At 42.5% G+C, this 17,542-nt stretch overlaps 1 protein-coding gene across 4 annotated transcripts in view; it reads left to right on the top strand.

Annotated features, from left to right (window-relative positions):
• The window catches only part of RER1 (retention in endoplasmic reticulum sorting receptor 1), a 560,749-nt gene extending 556,349 nt beyond the window's left edge, over positions 1-4,400 (top strand). For all 4 annotated transcript variants that reach the window (XM_044062997.1, XM_044062998.1, XM_044062996.1 and 1 more), the window contains exon 7: positions 3,295-4,400. In XM_044062997.1, coding sequence (XP_043918932.1) covers positions 3,295-3,384 — 90 coding nt within the window. In that variant the 3' untranslated portion in view covers positions 3,385-4,400. The remainder of the gene's footprint in view (positions 1-3,294) is intronic.
• Positions 4,401-17,542: the final 13,142 nt, after the last annotated feature.

Genomic DNA, 17,542 nt, shown 5'->3' with positions numbered 1-17,542 from the left:
TTCCCAGGATCAGTGATGGCTCCTCCTTTGTGGAGTGGGATAACTGTTGCTGTGCGCCATTCAGTGGGCACAAAACCTGATGTGAGACTATGATTGAACATGGTGCTTAGGTGGGGAGCCAGTTCATTCTGAAGTTCGTGTAAAACGCAGCCTGGGATGTCGTCCGGTCCCATGGATGCTGTGTTTTGGGCTTTAGAGTGTGCAGCTTTTACCTGCGTAGTTGTGATTACAGGGACTCTGCATTTTTCCTGTATAGATATGGGCCCTTTAGGGGTTGAGTGGGGGGGTCAGGTTAGCACTGAACCTATCTGCCAGGATGTTGGCAGTTATCAGTTGGTATTTCATTTTCATGCCGTTGTGCTGTAACTCAGAGCAGATCTGGGTGTTGCCATTGAGATTCTTGACATAGCTATAGAATGCTTTGTGGTTGTCCCTAGAATCAGTGGCAGTTTTGTTTTCGTAACTAGCTTTGGAGGATCTTATAAGGCATCTCAGATTCTAACTGAGGCTGACCAGGGAACTCCTCCACTCATGGGATTTTACTCTCTTTTGCAACAGTTTCTTCCTTCTGCTTTAGAGTTTTTTATGTCAGGGACCACCAGATTGGCTTCCTTTTTTTTTTTTATATATATATAGAGGATAGCGTCTTGGTTCTGTTTGGGATAGCACAATCTATGCACTCGTGTAAGTGCTTATAGAGTGCATCTGTCTAGGATTCGGCAGTCATAACTGCATTGTCCATCTGCATGGGTGTCATGAAGTTCGCCACTTCTGTGTTAAGCATGAAGTTGGCTTTGGAGAAATTTTTTACCGTAGTTTCCTTAATGGGGGGTGGGGAGTTCACATTTCACTAGTCTAGAATTATGTAAAAAGACTTCCTGCTTTTTTTGTTTCTGACATTTCTGTAAAGGTAGTGTCCTTTTAACATATTCTGTTTAAATCAGTAGTTGAAAATCTTGAAATCTGTTTTCACTGCACCTCCTACTGTGCCTAAACATGCGCCTAAATATTCAGCTCTAGACACTTCATCTTCACTTTCCTGCCACTGTGACTGCAGCATATGAACAAAATTTTTTTGTGCTTCATTATCCTAATCTAAAGTGCCCTCTTGCTTAATAAACCTTCCCACCAAAATTAGTGGTAATCAGTATTGCACACAAGTTCAGCATTCACTTTTTCGTTGTATGTTTTGCTTGGTTTAATGCCATTAACCACTGCTTCTGCATTTGGGCTCTTGATCCATTGAAGAAAAAAAAATCTCTTGAAACACTGTAAAACGGTATGCTAAAAGACACTAACATTGAATAACAGAGCAAGCTTTTTGCTGAAGTGTGTTTTCCTTATGAGAGAGACCCCCTTCCTCAACCTCCTGTCCTATGTATACCAACTCCATGGTTGCAGTGGGGATGAGTGGACCTTTAACATTTGCTGGAAGTGAATTTTAGGAAGTATTTCATGTTGCACATCTGATAATCCACTGCTACATGGCAGGTTTCCCTATGTTTTTTGTAGTTTGTGCAAGTGGTTTTCTATCCAAAAATGTCCTCTGCTTGCTTCTTGAACAGAAAGAATATTTACTGTTCCTTTTCAAGTGACTGGAAAGGTCACACTTAGCAATGTCAGTAGCACAACAGATAGCGCACTTGCCTTTGGTGCTGTAAGATAAGTAGGTTCTAGTCCCACACACCAGGTAGTTGGATTAATTTTCAGTTCTGATACTGCAGTACAGCATAGTGAGGGTACTGCACTCCTGACACTGGCACCTTTTGAATGAGATATTAAACTGAGGATCCTATTTGCCTGAGTTGGTGATGGCTCAGGTGAATGTAAACCCAAAGTATTTATTGAAAAGAGTAGGCATAAGTTCTCCAGTGCCCTTACCAAATTTCTCAGCTTTGATCTCCACTAACAAGAGATCATTGACCTTGTTGGGACTAACCCAATCAGTAGTGTAAAATATAAAATGAGATGCAAATGGATGGTTAACTCTTGCACACACACAAACTATTGAAAATATAGGGAAGCCAAGCTGATAATCAGTTGTATTTGATCTGTTAGTACAGTGGAACACAAATCTACTTTCAGCAAACATTAAAGTTGTAGTCTTGTTCACGGATGTGCAACAGTGTAGTTGGTATAGTTGTCCAGTTGTCTTTCACCAACAATTCAGTATTATTTTCATACCCAGAATTTCGATTATTTCAGGCCGAACACAAAAGTGTTAATTTTAGTATAGCCTTGTTCATTACTGATGCTACTTCAACTGAAACATCATTGATGGACTTCCCGATCAAACCAATTATGAAATGCTTGCTAATAGCATCAGTTTCCAAAGTCTTTAATATTGTCCAAAAGCAAAGTGTACATTGAAGTGTTTGCCTTTTTCTAAATGAAGCTTACTTTAACAGTAGACTCCACTGTGGTTGTGGCATGTTATCCTTAAGACTTTTGTTTTACTGTCCAACTTCTATAGTTAGGGGTGTTTTGTGATGTCATTTTGTAAAATTTTAGTAGCTTGGATTTTCATAGTAGTCTTCTGAATGTTGTCATTCTGTATAGAGCTCCAGGAAATGTCTTTTACCTCTTCAATAAGCTTAATTACATCAGACGCCTTGTCTAATTTTTTGACCAGCTCAAAAAAATAATTTAAGGGCTCCATAGTCAGTGTTACCACAAATGTTCTCCACCATTACATCCTCAATTATCTATCTCCTTCTACAACTGAAAGAGCAGGGACATTTCTCTATTGTTTTGGCCAAGTGGCCCTTGGACATTCTGAGTAATGGGTGTACCCTGAAAGTAGGCCATATGAATGTGAGAGTAACACTCTTAACAAAAAAAAAGGGGGGGGGCATTAAAATCCATTCAGAGCCCTTTAGTATAAAAAAAAATCTAGTAGAGAGCTTTTTTTTTTTTAAATTGAGAACTTGAGGAACGTGATTTGCTGACAGATATGCAGGCGTGGTGTTAACTGATGATCTCCATTAATGAGCTATTTCTTTGTAATATCCTAGCTTGATATTCTGTGATGGTGATGTCCTTTGTGATTCATTCTACTGTAGAGTGACCTGCTTCAAGAAGTCTCTTCCAAGATGTGTAGTTGCACAATGATATCTCAGTTGTCTTTTACAATGTATAAAAGTAAAGATTAAAAATCTGAAATCAGAAACTCTGAGCATAAGCACATAATTAGCAAACTATTTTGAATAATTTATTTTTGGCTAGGCAGCAAGTTGTTTTAATATAGCTTTCAGTATAATTCAAAGTGAAATTTATTTTTGTTTCCCGCTGCAGCACATGGTCAAGTACAGATATATTCCATTTACACATGGGAAGAGGAAATACAAAGGAAAGGAAGAAGTGGGGAAGACGTTCTCCAGCTGAATAACATCATGATGGAACACAGCAATTTTTTCCATACTGTAGAAGGGGACGTAGTTTTGAGCCACTGTTAACAGTTGCCTTCTCTGTCTGTTAACACAGTTTTAGCCAAAGATCAGCTGTGAAAAGGCAGTGCAATCTTAATCGATATGGGAGTGGGGAAGGATGCTTTCTTTTCTGTCTGTGAAAGGTGTGAGGTACAGGTTTTAACTTTCATCCACATTGCAACTTTGAACTAATTGTGTTTGGGTGTTAAATCTTCCTGCTAAGGATGATGCATCAAAACCACTAGAGCAAAAGGAAGTGGGGTCTGGACTTGTAATTTTGCACTTGTAAATTTATGGGATGGACATCAACCAGATATTGTTCACTGCAACTTTATCTGTCAGCAAGCTGAGGGTTTCTGGAAAGACTGAAAGAAATTGAGAAGAACCCAGCCTGGATGCAGCGTTATGGTTATTTGTGGCCACTCTATATTGACTTCTTGAGAAAGTCATAAATATAATTAAACAAAATGTAAGCAGACTACCACAAGAGTTGTGATTCTGAATATTTCAAAGAATGTGGTATTAAACTGTGACTCTTAAACTTTTGTAAGCTTGGGTCTACTTTCATGACTCATGAGTACTTAATTGGAGTGGGTGGAATTACAAATCTCTGTGACAATGTCTCAAAACTGTTCTCCTTTACAGCAGTGATCTCCTTTGAGGGCCTTGTAAAGGTATAAATATATATATATTTTTAAATGTAAAACTTGAAATTATTTTGAATGCCTTTTTTTTCTTTAACTATGAAGTTTTAATTAATTTATAGATTGATTTCATTTGAAATCCAACCCCAGCAGTTTTGAAAGAAGTAAACAGAGTTTCTTTACCAGTTCTAGCATTGTTTTTTTTCAGGACAGTAACCATTTACAAAATATGCATGTATATTTTGATGCACAGCAGGTTCAGAGCAAAATGATTTTTAACTGTAAAATTTTCCATTCCAAGGTTTATTAAAGAAATAGTGCCCCTTTTCTTGTTTTGCGTTTTATTTTAACATAGCCCTTGGAACACTGGCAGTCAAGTGTTGTAGTAATTTGCGTGTGATGAAACATTTGGCCCTCCATCTAGTTTCACAAGTTAGGTTATTTTCTCGAGTGACTCCTTGCCAGTTTTGGCCATGCATTTAGATGAATTATGGTATTTATTTTTGCAGGGGCAACCTGTCTGTCATCCTGCTGTCTGGCCAAGTGTGTTAGAAGCAAAGTACTTTTGCAGCCAATAAAAATGGTGCTTGTCCTTCTGAGTAGTGCTTATTTGTATATGATTATCATCTCTTACCTGTGTGGAAAACATCAATATTGGGTTAAGAAAAGAGTAAAATGACAGATACTTGCTGCTCCTGTACACATTTAATATTTCCATTTAATTGTTTGATATGCAGAGTTTATCAGCAAGTATAAATTGTAGGTATCCAAGTTCGGTGACTACTTGCAGCCAACTTTGGAATATTTTTATGCATTGCACAGAAAATGCAGTGGGTGGGTGGTGACTTTCAAAGTCAATTAACTATACAACAGCAACTTTAATAACTTCTCTCTCTCACGTTCTTATGTCAGACATCAGCTTGATGTTAGTCAATTATTTTATTTTTATTTATTTTATTTTACATTTGTTAACTGGGCTAGTCTATCTGGATATATGTCCATTTTCATTAGAGGCCCGGGGAGAAAAGCTCCACATAAAAGACAGGAACAACCAGAACATTACAACTTCTGTTACAGATCACTTGTCAGACGAAACAGGTGTTACATGGTAACTTAGCATTCATGATAGATAAAAGTAAAACAAAACAGAAAATTGCGTGTTTTTTTTTTTTAACCAAACAATAGTAGAAGAACAGAGTATTCAGAAGGATGTGGGAGATTATAAATATGGCAGAACACGATAGTTATAAACAAGATTGGGAGAATTAGTTAAGGGCAGTAACTCATCTGTAAGGCAGTGACATGTCCATACAGTCTTTCCTGGGTACAATAAGTTAAACTTAGAAGGTAGTGGTCTTAAAGTGGCTATAAAGTGAGTAGTAAATTGGTGCTATAACCTAGGATAACAGGAAGAGAAATCTTAATCAGGGTTAGTACAAGCATGTAGTCAGTGGGTTGTAAAGTATAATTAGAATTTCTTTTTGAATAGTGCAGTTGAAGAAAGAGATGCAAGTTCACCAGGAAGTAGATTTTATCTTTTTCCCACGGTATTGGAGAAAAGGGAATCTCCTGCTTTATTGTTGGGTTTCTGTCTAGATACAAGTAGTTTATTTGCTGAGCGTAGGTTTGTAAGATTTTTATATGGGCCGATTAGACTCATGAGAATTGGTGTGTTACCTGGATGATAAAGGGTTTTTTAGGCAGTAATCATTTGGTGGAATAGAATTTGATTATGCAGTTCCAGCCAACTCAGTTGTTTCAGATTTTGGCAGTGGTGGGTTCTGAAAGGGGAGCCGGTAGCAAATCTGGCAATGATATTGAGATTGCCAGCTTGTTGAGGTTGCTTTTAGATAGATTTGTGTATATAGGAGAGGCATAAAAGAGAGTTTAGATAAGGTGGGTGTGGGCAATAGTAGTTCTAGCTATGGGAGTAAGGAAGGGTTTAATTTTATAGAGGGAGTTTAGTTTTCATTTAACTGATTTTATTGTGGTGTTGATATGAGTATCATAGTTAAGGTTGTTGTGGTCAATAGTTACTCCTAAGAGTTTGGTGGTAGTGTCAGGAGATATAACTGTGCCATTTTTAGATTTGATAATGAAGTCAATTGGGGTGGACTTTTGTGTAGGAGTAAAGAGCAATAGTTTAGTCTTTTTAGGGTTAAGAAGGAGACAACGATGTAAAAAACATTCTTCTTCTAGCTCAAAGACATTTTGGGTGAGAGATTGCAGTTCAGATGGACCTGTAGCTGAGGATATTAATGTGGAGTCGTCTGCGTATTGTATGGATGTAGCTTGGGGGATACTAATAGATTGTTTATAAAGATGGAGAATAGAAGAGGGCCAAAATAGAACCTTGGGGGTACACCAAGGGTGACAGGAAGAAATTATAAATACTGTGAGCCAGTCATGTGTCATCAGTAGGACCATTACTGCATTTCTTTTCCTTACTTCAGGGATTTTTGCAGAGGCAAAATGTTTGAGCTTCTTTTATCCCCACAAGCTTGTCTCCTTCCTTGCTGATATTGCATCAGCAGACAGCAGAACAGGAGGAGGAGCTGCTGTTGCCATTCATTCACTTTTTTGTTGTGAGAAGTATTTGGTTCAGCCAGCTGGCTGTTTCTCAGGAGTCCTCTAGATGACTTTCAGAACAGAATGGCAAATACCCAGATTGGGAAGTTTTTACAAGGTTTTGATTGCTTGCTGCTGTTTTTGTGACTGCTCTTCATTTGGCTTAAATTATACCATGTTGAAATTGGCTTGCCTTTTTGAGGTCTGCGATATCCCCAGAAAAATACCAAGATAAGAATGCATGTAGAAGTAAAGTTCCACTTAGACTTTCATTTGTATTATCTTTTTGCTTTGAAGAACACAAAAATGTTCTTTGTTTATATCACTTTTACATTTACCCTGACACTGTCTTCTGTTCCAGAAGGCCATCCGTCCAGCTTGACTTCCAGAACTCCTAACCCTTTTCCCTCCAGGCATGGCATATCCTCGCTGCTCTGGGATATATAGACACCTCCAGTATAAAACAGACCTCCATACATACCATATTTGATATTTCTTGGCGTAGTTCACAGCGCATTCCTCGCAGCATTGGTTTCTGTTGTCTGGTGTGGTTATACCTGCCCAGGACCGATAAGCATCATAGTGGATAACATCCTTTTCCTTTTTGTCCTAGTGGGTGTGAATAGTATTTTGTCTGGATAATAATTACCTGGATGTTCATCGTGTTTCACTGTTTCAGTCCTAACAAATGGGTTATCCAACTCCCGGTAGCCCTCAGTCGGCCAGAATACCAAAGGTAAGTAAAAATGACGTCAGTTGTAAAGGACGTCAGGGCGTCCGATACAAAAGAAGGCAGCTAACGTCACTTCCTCAGTCTTCCTTGCAGCGGAGCCAGAAGCAGAAGCTTTTCATCCACGAGTGCTGGTCGGCAGTTTACCTTTGTTGGTTTCTGACTAGAAGAGTTGAAGTCTACTATAGCTAAGTACCCCATTGGGGATCCTCTTTCTTGCCTTAATGAGTGTCAGAAAAAGTGCCTTACCTGTGGAAAGCAGATTCCCCATAGAGATTTTCATTCCTGTTGCATTATTTGTTTAGGCTTTGACCACGACGATCCCAAGTGAGATCTCTGTGCCTCCTTTAATCCGCGTACTCTCCTTCATCGAGCTAAGATTTTTGCTAGGCATTTTGGAGTTTGGCCCTAAGTTCATTGGTATGGCGTCCGCCGGTCTTCAGGCTTCGGATGTTCTGAAGAAACATAAGGATAAGGACCTCGACAGGCCTCAGAAAGCTAAGTCCTTGGATGAAGTTAAGTTGATCGTCAGTCAGGCGGTAGCCAGTGAGACGCTTTTGTAGTCCCTGCAGTCCACAGATGTACAACCGCAGGCCTTGATCGAGTCCAAGTCCCTTAGGCCTTCGGCCTCCGATGTTCTTCATCTCACATTGCTGCAGTCCTTACACTTGGGTAGTCCGCTGTCCTCGGTCGGCCCGAATATCAAAGTATAAGGCTGACGTCGGTCAAGGCGCATTTGACTGACATCAGGACGTCAGGGTACAAATGCGCATGACCGACGTCATATCCTCAGTCTTTTTTTGCCGCATGGTCCGATGCAGAAGCAGTATTGCAAGTGCCGGTTGGCGTTCTGAAATTTTTCGATTCCGGAGTTTCAGACCGAGTCAAAGTTGGCTAAGTACCCGTTAGAATATTTTGGTTTTTTCTTGCCTCAGTGGTTAAACGGATGTCAGAAAAAGTGAATAACTGCATTTCTTGTGGGAAACAGATACCGCATAGAGATTATCATACTTTGTGTATTCCTTGTTTAGGGCCTGAGCACGACGTTGTTGGGTGTCGCTCTTGTGCTAGATTCAATAAGCGCACTATAAAGAGGAGATTAGATTGTGCCAGGTTAGTCTTCGGGAAGCGGTGCAATTATAAAATGCCGTCGGATGCTCCGCCCGCTTCTTCGAAGAAGCGCAAGGACAAAGCAGTTAAGCCTAGGCTAGAAGAACCGTCCGTACCGGACGCCGGTTCTTTAGAGGTGTCGGTGGAGCATACACCAAGGTTACAGGTTTTATTTCCATACCTTGCCTCCTTTCAGAGGCATGCCAGACGTTCCTCCTCAACAAAGAATAGAGGCTCGCAAGCAAATTTCTCTGTTACTTCAACTAGGGGCCATACAGGCCAGAAGTGGGCCTAGGATTTTATTCTCGCCTGTTCCTAGTACCAAAGAAGGGGAACACGTGGAGACCAATTTTGGATTTATCTGTCCTCAACACTTATCTGGACATTCCCAAGTTCAAAATGTTGACGTTACAACAGCTTTTACCTCTGCTGGGCAAGGATCATTGGATGGTAACTTTGGATCTCAAGGAGGCTTACCTTCATGTTCCTATCAGACTAAGTTGCAGGAAGTATCTGCGTTTTCGAGCTGGGACTTCTCACTATCAGTTCTCTGCATTGCCCTTTGGCTTATCTACTGCCCAGAGTGTTCACGAAAGTTCTGGCTCCAGTGATAGCTTTCTTCAGGCTAAAAGGAATACAGATCTATCCTTATTTGGACGACTGCCTGATTCTGGCTCAAGGAAGGGAAGAGCTTCTTCATCATTTGGAATATGTGATAGCAGTGCTAAGATGCCTGGGGTATTCTGTGAACGAAATAAAGTCCAGTCTAGTACCCTCTCAGGACATGTGCTTTCTGGGTGTAAGACTGAATACAGCATCCCAGATGGCCTTTTTAACCCCGGACAAACAAAAGAATCTTTCCCTTTACTTCCATCAACTATCTCATCAGTCCGGGCTGACTGCAAGGACAGTCCTTCAAGCCTTAGGGTTCATGGCATCTTGTATTCTGGTGCTTCCCAATGCCAAACTGCATATGAGGAAGCTGCAATGGTATCTCAAAAATGTATGGACACAGCACTGCCAGGATCTGGACACTGTCATTCAAATAATACCTTGCATTCAAAAGGAATTTATATGGTGGGCTCAGGAATGTCACCTAAACAAGGGACTCTCTGTGACCCGGCCAGAGGCGAGTCAGATTTTAACGACAGATGCCTCAGACAAAGCTTGGGGAGCTCATCTAAATGGAAAGTGGATACAAGACAAATGGCCTGCCAGACTACAACATCTACATATCAATCTGAAGGAGATGTTAGCAGTCCAGTTTGCATTAATAGCTTTCAAGGATTTACTTCTTCCAGGGCAGGTGTTGATTCTAACAGACAACACAACTGTCATGTGGTACATCAACAAGCAAGGGGGAACACATTCTTATCCTCTATGCAGGCAAGCAATGATTTTGTGGGAGACTACTCTCAGTTTACAGCTCAATCTTCAGGCAAGGTTTCTGCCAGGAGCACAGAACTCCTTAGCAGATGTGTTGAGCAGACGAATTATGGATCCCCACGAGTGGAAATTGGATCCTCATGTATTTCAGAAATTGACAGTGTCATGGGGAACTCCAGACATAGATCTGTTCGCTTCTCCACTAAACCATCAGCTGCCAAAGTTTTGCACAAAAAGGTTTCATCCCACAGCTTGGAAAGTGGATGCTCTTTCTTTCAATTGGAGCAATCTTCATGTGTATGCCTTTCCACCTCTGCCTCTCCTCCCAAAGGTACTTCTAAAGGTCAGACAGGACAGGACAAGCCAAGGATGATTTTAATAGCTCCAGATTGGCCTCGACAGCACTGGTACCTATTACTGAGAAGTCTGGTACGGAAGCCTCCATGGCCTTTGCCTTCGATTCCACACCTGTTGTCACAGGAGGACAGCCATTTGCTCAATGTCAAACTTCACTCTCTTCACCTAACAGCCTGGCATATTCTGTTTTGAACCATAGAGGGTCTCAACTTCCACAACAAGTTTTGAATGTGATTTTGGAAGCTAGAAGGCCTAGTACAAGGAAAGTGTATGCAGATAAATGGAAGAGATTTTTATTTTGGAGTGCAGCAAAGGATTTTGATGTCTCTGAGCCTAATTTAAGTGTGGCTCTTCAATATCTTACTGAGTTACTGGACAAAGGTTTGTCCTTCTCTTCTATTAAGGTTCATGCTGCAGCAATTTCAGCTCACTATGAATGTGACCCTCCATTGTTTTCTCATCCTTTGTTCAAGCAATTTCTTAGAGGGGCAAAGAATATAAGACCCCCACGTAGAGCTCCTACTCCTGCTTGGGATCTCAATTTTGTGTTGGAGAAACTCACTCTACAACCTTTTGAGCCTGCAGCTACTTCTGAGTTGAAATATTTATCATGGAAGACTGCCTTTTGTTGGCCATTACCTCTGCAAGAAGGGTTTCTGAATTGCAGGCCCTTATGGCGGTTGAGCCTTTCTTGATTTTCCATAAGGATAGGGTATCTTTACGTACTAATCCTTCCTTTATGCCTAAGGTGGTTTCTAGTGTGGCGTTAAACCAAACTATTCATTTGCCTACTTTTTATGCAAATCCCCAAAATAAAGGGGAAAAGATTTTGCACACTTTAGATGTACACAGGCAGTTGCGATATTATTTGGACAGAACTAAAGGGTTCAGGCAGTCTCAGCAGTTGTTTGTTTCTTTTGCTTTGAGTTCTCAGGGCAAGCCTGTGTCAAAACAAACTATTTCTAAGTGGATTGGGTTTTGCATTGCTTTCTGTTATTCCCATCATGGCAAGGAGATTCCAGCTGGGATTAGGCCTCATTCCACTAGGGCTACTGCCACTTCGACAGCCTTTTTGAGGGGAGTGGCAACCAAGGATATTTTGGAGGCAGCTACTTGGAGTTCAGTGCATACTTTTTCTAGGCATTATCACCTACCACTTTACTCTAAATCCAGGGCTGGTTTTGCCACTGCTGTTTTGCAGGGCATTTTGGCAGCTCCTGTTTCCTTGTAGTTTGGCCATCCTCCCTTACCTCTGCTTTGGGATTCTACCCAAGTGTAAGGACTGCAGCAATGTGAGATGAAGAACATAGTACAGATGTCCTTCATGGATGCATCTGCAGTCATAACAAGTGGGTTGTCCTGTCGTCAGGCAGCCCTGCAGTCGGCCGGATTCCAAAGTCCGGGTCCGGCTTCGGCTGATGTCGCACTCCTCCCGACGTCATCTCTGTTGGTCTTCGGGTATAAAAGCATCAGCCGACGCCATTTGCCTCAGTCTTTCTTGCCGCGTGGCGCCCGAAGCAGAAGCTGTTCGCAAGTGCCGGTCGGTCGGATCCAGAGATTACTTCTACAGAATACTACTAAGACTTCTAAAGCTAAGTACCCGTTGGGGACTCTTTCTTGCCTCAGCCGATGTCAGCAAAGTTAACAATTGTTTAACCTGTGGGAAACAAATACCTCATAAAGATTTCCACTCATACTGTCTGCCTTGTTTAGGCCCAGCCCACGACGTAGCTGCCTGTTCGCCTGTGCTTCTTTTAACCGACGAACGCTTAGGCGTCGGTCGGAGTTTGCAGAACAGTTTTTCGGTACTGATTTTGCGTACATTATGCCGCCGGATCCTCCGACTACCCCAAAAACAAAGATAAAGACCGACACTCGCGGTCCGCGGTTTCGCCGAAACCACGGTAAAGCAAACATGAGTGTCTCGGTTTCGGCCGAAACCGAGAAAACTGCTCAAAGTACAGCTGAACCTATTCTAACAACTGAGGCCCCTGCTACAACTCTTGAATCGACCTCAGAAATTTTACCCACTACGGTGGTTGACTTATCAGACACCATCCCTTGGATGTCTCTACCCCAGCACGTGGTGCTGCTAGGCCTCCAGCTGCCATGTCCATTAAGGCCTTCGCCAGGGCTAAAGCAGCCAAGACTACTAAATCAGTGCCTGTTAAACCCCCACATCCAGGCCCTCTTCTAGTTCTCAAATGCTTTCTTTGGCAGAAGATTTAATTTCCTTAATTAGAGGATCTCAACCTCACCCAGACAGGGCCTCTCAGCCCCCTGAGAAGAGACCTAGGGCAGAGCCCCCTGAGCCAGTTTCTACTGATGATTCTGCTGATGAATCAGACATAACTGATCAGCCTGAGGCTCCCTTCTCCAATTTTGAAGATTCGGATGCTGAAGAATCCATTCCAGCTGCTTCCCCACCAGAAGAATTCTCCTTTGGGGAAACCTTGCATGCCATGCGAGAACAGTTCCAATGGCAGCAACAGGATTTTTCAGACTCCAGAAAAAGACTTAGGACCTTTCTGCACCTCCCACAGCACAGGCCCTTAGCTATACCTCCTGTTCTCTCTGTGGTGGATGATGCTTTCAATGATGTTTGCTCCGCCAGATTCTTTACCCCAGCCCCTGCCAAACCAGACAGATTTTACAGGGTGCCAGATACTCATCACCACCTTTACAAGGCCCCACTTGCAGACCCAGAAACTATATCCCAGGGTCCCAAGGCAGTAGCGACCACAGCTAAAACCCTATTCCTTCTGAAAGGGAAGCAAGGTCACTAGACAGATGGGGTAAAGGTCTACACTTCAGCTACTCTCTCAGCTAGAGCTTTAAACTGTCAGTTTCACATGATACAATACCAAGAGTTTATGCTTGGTCAGTTAACTAAAGAACTAACCACTGATGAATCTCTTGATAAGAAATATGTATTAGAGATGGTAAATAACATACAACAGGTTAGCAACCATTCCTTAAAATGTGGCTATGATGCACTGGAGGCTTCATTTAGATCAGCCATGACAGGCACAGTGATAAGAAGGCATGCATGGCTAAAGGAACAAGCTTTACGGATCATGTTAAAGCTAAGTTGCTAGATGCTCCTATGGACAAGACAAGTCTGTTTGGTACACCTGCCCAGCAGGTTATGAAGAAAATGGAAGAAAAGGCAAAATCTGTTCAAACTGTTAAAGATTTCTTGCAGGTTCAAACCCCAAGGTTTAGCAGGAACTGGCCTGCCAAAATTGGTCCTTTCCTGACTCCACAAAATTTCAAAGGGGTAGAAATAGACGTTCCAGAGGCAGAAACCAATCCAGAGGAGGTGCCTACAGAGCGACAGTGGCAAGGTAACAACAGAGGCACAGACACAGCCACTGCCACTACATCAGCACAACCGCAGTGACTTAATCCTAAATCCGCCTACCAGGGAACAAATAGCAGCCCCTCTAGGCGGAAAGTTAACCTTATTTTCAAAGAACTGGCACTACATAACAAAAGACAAGTGGATTTTACAAACCATAGATCAAGGTTACCGGTTTCACTTCCACACTTTACCAGTCAAAAGAGGAATGCCAAATCTACCTCCAAATCAAAAAACAGAGGCTCTACGCCAGATAATGGAGTTAGCAAACATGAGAGCTGTGGAAAGAGTGCCAACAGCAGAACAAGGAAATGGGTTCTACTCCAGACTATTCCTAGTTCCAAGAAAGGAACAAAAAGTTGGAGACCAATTCTCGACCTGTCCACCTTAAATACATACATCATTGTCCCAAAATTCAAAATGCTGACCCTACAGCAACTTCTTCCCATGCTGGGCAAGGAGTCTTGGCTGGTAACTCTAGATCTCAAGGAGGCATACCTGCACGTCCCCATTCGCCCAATCTGCAGAAGATACCTCAGATTTCTTGCAGGATCAGAGCACTATCAATTCTCAGCATTGCCCTTTGGCTTATCTACTGCGCCCAGAGTATTCACAAAATGCCTGGCATCAGTAATCGCCCATTGCAGACTACAGGGAATTCAAATTTACCCATACCTGGACGACTGCCTGCTACAAGGGGACAACAAAAGCAAGCTGACAACAGATTTACAAAGGGTCATTTACTTGCTACAAGGACTGGGATACACAGTCAACTTACAAAAGTCAAGACTGATACCATCCCAAACAAGGACTTTCTTGGGCGCGGAATTGGACACAGTACAACAAATGGCATTCCTGACTACAGAAAAATAAAAAGAACTTCCTCTTTACTTCTTGGCACTAACAAAACTGAACAAGTTAACAGGAAGAAAAGTTCTACAGGCCTTGGGCTTCATGGCATCATGCATAATCTTGGTCCCATTTGCCAGACTACATATGAGGAAACTACAGTGGTACCTAAAGAATTTATGGTCCCAACACAGACACAGTCTAGAAACAGAAATCCCACTAATTCCATGCTTAAAACAGGAGTTCCTATGGTGGGCTCAGGCATGCCAGTCAAACCCAGGCCTACCCTTTCGCAGATGTCAACCAAGCCAGACCATCACAACAGGCGCTTCAGACCTAGGATGGGGGCCCACATGCTGGACAAATGCGTGCAAGGATTGTGGACACAGGATCAACTTCACCTGCACATCAATCTAAAAGAAATGCTGGCAGTAAAAATGGCAATCCAAAAGTTCAAACCATTTCTCAAAGAGGGCCAGTTGATGATAAGGACAGACAACACCACAGTCATGTGGTACATCAACAAACAGGGAGGCACTCATTCATACCCCCTATGCAGAATGACCTTGGAGCTGTGGACCCTAGCACTCAGCTACAACATTCAGTTGCAGGCAATATTTGTACCAGGGAAAGACAATACTCTGGCAGACATATTAAGCAGAACCACTCGGATGCCCACGAATGGAAGCTGCACCGGACATCTTCAAGACCATCTCAAGAAATGGGGAATGCCACAGATAGACCCATTTGCATCACCTCTCAATTACCAGCTCAAAAATTCTGCACAAGGACATTCCACCCACTAGCATGGAAAGTGGACTCACTCTCCTTCAACTGGAAAGGCCTAACAGCATATGCATTCCCACCTCTTCCTTTGATACACAAGGTACTGCTAAAAATAAGGGAAGAACGTCCAAGGATAATCCTGATAGCTCCAAACTGGCCAAGACAACACTGGTACCCACTACTGAAGAGCATGTCTCGAACAATATGTGGCCAATACCACTGATGCCTTTGATGTTAACTCAGAACAACTACAGCATCATACATCCAAACCTAAAACGCTGCAACTGACTGCATGGAACATCACATAGCAGCAGCTAATCCAGAACTTTCCCAAAGAGTTAAAGACATTATTCTTGAAGCACGCAGACCTTCAACAAGAAGGAACTATGCTGGAAAATGGAAAAGGTTTGTCATTTGGAGTACGGAAAGAGGAAAAGATGTGTCAAACATAGATATGCCTAACATTCTGGAGTATCTGGCGAACTTCTTCATTCAGGCCTGTCCTACTCCTCCATCAAGATACATGCATCAGCTATTTCAGCAGAATACAGCTTTGATCCACCTGTTTTTCGCACCCTTTGCTCAGGCAGTTCCTCAGAGGAATCAAGAATGTAAAACCTCCAAGGAAACCACCATTACCAGCTTGGGATTTAAACTTTGTGCTAGAAAAGTTGACACTATCACCCTTTGAACCAGCAGCAACAGCAGACCTACAACACCTGTCATGGAAAACTGCTTTCCTACTGGCAATTACTTCAGCAAGGAGGGTTTCAGAACTACAGGCCTTAATGGCAGTGCAACCCTTCCTAATCTTCCACCAAGATAGAGTGTCCTTGAGGACTAATCCTACATTTATGCCCAAGGTGGTATCCAGAGTGTCTTTAAACCAGGCAATCCACCTACCTACCTTCTTTCCCAACCCACAAAACAGAGGGAAAGAATACTGCATACCTTGGATGTACATAGACAGCTACGCTACTACTTGGACAGAACAAAAAATAGCAGAAAGACTGACCAACTCTTTGTAGCCTATGCAACAGGAAGGGAAGGAAAAGCTATTTCCAAACAGACAATCTCCAAATGGATAGGAAATTGCATACGATACTGTTACTCCTTCCATGGAAAACCAATTCCACAGAACATAAGACCTCATTCTACAAGGGCAACAGCCACTACCACAGCCTTCTTACGAGGAGTGGCAACCAAAGACATTATTGAGGCGGCTACTTGGACCTCCGTGCATACATTTGCCAAGCATTATAATTTGCCTCTTTATTCCAGATCCCGAGCAGGGTTTGCCACTGCTGTACTGCAAGGGATCCTAAACACACCATAATCTACTTTTATCCTCCTCCCTAGTTGGCTATGGTATTCTACCCACTTGTTATGACTGCAGATGCATCCATGAAGGACATAGTACAGTTTTGTACCTACCATAAATGTAGATGTCCGAACTGGATAGCATCTGCAGTCAGGATTACCCTCCCTCCTTCCCTCTGTGGTACTCCTAGGGTGTTTACCCTCCTAATAGCTAGCTTTTGGGGGGGAGTCTTTTATGGTGTATTTGTTTGTATATATGTACATATATGCTTATTGCTGTGTTTACCTCTATCTATTTGGAAACATTGGCATCTATCCAAATTTTTAGCCTGCAAGAGGGCTACTGGCATCTGGGGCAAGAAACACTGAGGAAAATGGCGTCGGCTGATGCTTTTATACCCGAAGACCAACAGAGATGACGTCGGGAGGAGTGCGACATCAGCCGAAGCCGGACCCGGACTTTGGAATCCGGCCGACTGCAGGGCTGCCTGACGACAGGACAACCCACTTGTTATGACTGCAGATGCTATCCAGTTCGGACATCTACATTTATGGTAGGTACAAAACTGTACTGTACCTACCATAAATGTAGATGTTCGAAGATCCACATTGCTGCAGTCCAATTTACCCTCCCTCCTTCCCCTCTGTAGTTAGAGGTGGTTGTGTGGGTTGGGTTGTAAATATTGTGTATATTGTATATATTGTACATATAATTAGTGCAAGGGTGGTTGGTTGTTTGTTTGCTGTCTTTTGGTTTTGACCTTTATTTTTAGGGTCTTCTGACATCTGGGGCAAGAAAAGACTGAGGATATGACGTCGGTCATGCGCATTTGTACCCTGACGTCCTGATGTCAGTCAAATGCGCCTTGACCGACGTCAGCCTTATACTTTGATATTCGGGCCGACCGAGGACAGCGGACTACCCAAGTGTAAGGACTGCAGCAATGTGGATCTTCGAACATCTACATTTATGGTAGGTACAAAACTGTACTTTTTGCCTTCC

This window comes from Protopterus annectens, chromosome 2.part1 (assembly GCF_019279795.1).
Source record: "Protopterus annectens isolate FY-2018-M chromosome 2.part1, PAN1.0, whole genome shotgun sequence".
In the NCBI taxonomy this organism is placed as follows: domain Eukaryota; kingdom Metazoa; phylum Chordata; order Ceratodontiformes; family Protopteridae; genus Protopterus; species Protopterus annectens.
This window is presented reverse-complemented; position numbering and strand designations above follow the sequence as displayed.